Source organism: Priapulus caudatus, unplaced genomic scaffold (assembly GCF_000485595.1).
Source record: "Priapulus caudatus unplaced genomic scaffold, Priapulus_caudatus-5.0.1 Scaffold284, whole genome shotgun sequence".
In the NCBI taxonomy this organism is placed as follows: Eukaryota; Metazoa; Priapulida; class Priapulimorpha; order Priapulimorphida; family Priapulidae; genus Priapulus; species Priapulus caudatus.
The window spans coordinates 306,120-309,984 of NW_014577345.1; the positions used below are offsets into that span (position 1 = coordinate 306,120).

The following is a 3,865-nucleotide window of genomic DNA, read 5'->3' on the forward strand; positions in this document are numbered from 1 at the left end:
ACACACACACACACACACACACACACACACACACACACACACATACACACACACACACACACACACACAATTACGCGGAGAAATTCTTCTAATTCATAACGTCGGAGTTGAATATCAAGTGTAGTCTGCTTACGGGGAGAAATAGCACGGGCGGTAAAAACTACGCTCAACGCTGTTTTTTCGGCTCTCGAAAATGAATCAACATGTCTAGATTTTAAACGAAGTTGATAAAATACGGCAATCTTTTCTTGCCGACTTTACCACCAGACATCCCTGCGATGGGAGCCGATCTAACGGTTGTGACTTCTCAACATCGATTCGTGCCAATATATCTACTGTGTGCATCCGATCAAAATCAGGTCGATATAGTTTGAGAATTCAGGGACATAACCTCATAACATATATCATTCATAGTCCGAAGGTCTGTCCCGAAGAAGGGAGCTTGATATTCTAAAAGATATGAAGCTTTTCTACGGTAATCCACAGGGTGGTAGTCTGGCGGTCTCATAAATATTAGGCTCATCTTCTACTTCTTCTTCTTCTTCTGCTTCTTTGTTCTTTGTTCATTGTTCTTTGTTCTTTGTTCTTGTTCTTGTTCTTGTTCTTTGTTCTTGTTCTTGTTCTTGTTCTTGTTCTTCTTCTTCTTTTTCTTCTTCTTGTTCTTCTTGTTCTTCTTGTTTTTGTCCTTCTTCGTCTTCGTCTTCTTCTTCTTCTTCTTCTTCTTCTTCTTCTTCTTCTTCTTCTTCTTCTTCTTCTTCTTCTTCTTCTTCGGGACAGTCCATTGGACTATGAATGGTATCTGTTATGGGGTTATGTCTCCGAATTCTCAAACTGTCTACCGGATTTTGGTCGGCTGCGCACAGCAGATATATTCCTGCCTCGTCGACGTTCGAAAGTCACAACCGGATTTACCACTATGGCGGCTAGCAGCGCCACCTGCACTCGAGCCGACGAGCGGCCGACAGCGACGCAGTAAGACGTACCTCTAGATCGTTGAAGAATAAATGGTGGTCGGCTAGATTGAAGATCATCTCTTCCATGCGCAGTCCTAGCGTCATCGCCTGCTGAGGGTCCTGTAACAAGCGTGAGAGATGAGCTTAGTACGATGCAGTGAGGACTAATGTAGTGTGTGTGTGTGTGTTGTGTTGTCGCGTGTGCGTAGTGTGTGGTGGTGTGTGTGGTGTTGTTGCTTGTTGTGTGCTGGCAGTGTGGCGTGCCTCGTGTGTAGTGTGGGCAGTGTGTGGTGTGTGTCTGTGGTGTGGTGTGCGTGCGTTCGGCGTGCAGGGCGTCGATAGCGTGCTGTGTGTGTGGGGCAGTGTGCCGTGCGTGCGGCGTGCTGTGTGTGCTTGTGTATGTGTGTGTGTATGTTGTGTGTGTGTGTGTGTTGTGCGTGCGTGTGTTGGTGGTGTGTCGTGCGACCCGTGCGTGGGCGTGCGTGTGTGTGCGTGTAAAAGAATAGGAACGGAGTCGAGATAGACATTGGCCTCTCGGTAGAATCGCGCTGGTTGTCAGCACCACGCCGCCGGACATTCAGTAAAGTGAAAGGCGCCCAAAATCACACTGCTCGCACGCCGTCCGTCGCTCTGCTGGCTCTCACAGTGGTTCTCCCTCTACCAGTATTTCTTTCCATTCACACGCGCAGCATGAGAGCATCAGTATGGTAGCAGCGTGAGGGCTTGGCGAGCGCTGTCTACCACCTCGCTACTAGCGTGGCATTTCTTGGGGTCTGGTCCTCTACGGCCCCGCACTGCTTTATTGGCAGCAAACGAGAATATTGTTCCAAACCATGTAAGAGCAGCTGCCACTGGCTGCCAGTCAGCCCGCGCTGTGCGTGGATGGATCACCGACGGAGAGATGCGTGCGTGCGTGCGTGCGTGCGTGCGTGGCGTGTTTACGTCGCGTGTGTGCGTTTAGGTGCGTTGTTGGTGCGCGTGTGTTGCGTTCGTGCGTTGTTGTGTGCGTGCGTGTGTATGCATGTACAGCGCTCGGGTATGGGAAGCCGGGACTAGCAAGGCACTTATATACTTATTAAGGCATTTATTAGTTATTACTATTATTGTATATACTTATCGGGACTTACGCTCTACCGATATAACAAGCACACCAGCGCATTAGCTCGCAGTCGGCGATGAAGACGGCTGGCGGTGCAGCTAGCAGCCACTCAAGCCACGCAGCGACAGCAGGCAGCACCGCCACCTAACCTACTCTGCCACCGCCACCGCCGCCTACCACCACCACCACCACCTGACCACCTACCACCACGTCACCACCACCACTACGCACCTACCGCCACCAATCGGCCACCACCACCCACCACCTGCCAGCCAACCCGACACCACCACGCACCACCGACCCCGACCTACTACCATCCGACCATCCGTGCAACCGGCATCCACACCACCACCACCAGCACCACACCATCCCCACCACCGAGTCACACCGACCAACCCATACACTCAACTCTGACCACCACAACCACCAACACCACCACTCGACCAACACTCAAACGCACCAGCACACCACACCACCGCTCACGCACTGCCTACCAACCAACCACCACCACCAAACAGACCACCGACCTACCTAACCGCCGCAACGGCACCACCTACCTATCCACACCGTAGCACACGATCGTGTCTAACGCAATAATTTACGATAGTTTAAACGAGCCGGTACAAGACGCACGCCCTTCGACTCACTTCCAAACTCCGCTCCCTTCGCGAACGTGTTCTGCGCTATAAAAAGAACTGTCCGCACGAAAAAAACAACAACCCAGTGATGTATGCGTGTCACAGGAGGAGGCGGCGTTGCCATGGGCAACGAGGGCACGACGTGACAAAGGACACGAGGAGGTAAGAAGGATGGGAGAGCGAGGAAAACAGACGGGGAAGGAAGAGGAAGAGGGTGAGAGAGATGGGGGAAGGAAGAGGGAGACGGAGAGGGAAAGCAAGGAAGAGAGATAGAGCGATGGGAAAGGAAGAGAGCGAGAGGGATGGGGAAGGGAAATGGAGAAGGAGAGGGAGAGGTAGAGGAAGAGGAAGAGGGAGAGGGAGAGGGAGAGGGAGAGGGAGAGGGAGAGGGAGAGAGAGAGAGAGAGGGACAGAGAAAGAGAGAGGGAGAGATAGAGAGAGAGAGGGAGGGAGGGGAAGATAGAGAAAGAGAGAGGAAGAGGGAGAGATAGAGAGAGAGGGAGAGAGGGAGGGAGGGGGAGGGGGAGAAAGAGGGAGAGAGAGGGATAGAGAGAGAGAGAGAGGGAGGGAGGGAGAGAGAGAAAGAGGAGACGTGAGGGTGTGAATTCTGACTGCTAGCTAGGCGACATGGTCCCGTACCCACATCGCGCGCCTCTGTCTTTCATGTGTTTTCCCTCTCCCTCTCTCTCTCTCTCTCTCTCTCTCTCTCTCTCTCTCTGTCTTTCGATCTCTACCTGTACCACTACCTCTTCTCTCTCCCCCCCTCTCTCTGTTTTCCGCCTGCAGCAGCAGCAGCAGCAACATCACCACCACCACCACCACGCACGCAGCAGCAGCAGCAGCAGCAGCAACAGCATCACCACCACCACGCACGCAGCAGCAGCAGCAGCACCACCACCACCACCACCAAGTACCACGCACGCTGCAGCACGCACGCAGCAGCAGCAGCACACTCTGCTCACACATACGCTGTCAATTTGCGCTCTGTTTTGTGTTATTTAATAATTTTATGCACCACGCCGCATTGATGCATACCACAGCAGCAGCAGCAACAGCAGCAGCAGCAGCAGCGATCACAGGGTCGTAGTCATAGTAGAATATGCATCTAATTAGCTGAGATATATTGCAGGAAGGAAGTGCAAGAACCCGCAACGACCCTCCCGCGAGAGAGAGGG

The 3,865-nt window shown here is 52.7% G+C and overlaps 1 protein-coding gene across 1 annotated transcript in view; it reads right to left on the reverse strand.

Moving 5' to 3' along the window:
* Nucleotides 1-3,865, reverse strand: part of LOC106808529 (eyes absent homolog 4-like) — a 34,932-nt gene that overhangs the window by 11,250 nt on the left and 19,817 nt on the right. Inside the window, exon 5 of the mRNA XM_014811286.1 lies at nt 984-1,096. Coding sequence (XP_014666772.1) covers nt 984-1,096 — 113 coding nt within the window. The remainder of the gene's footprint in view (nt 1-983; nt 1,097-3,865) is intronic.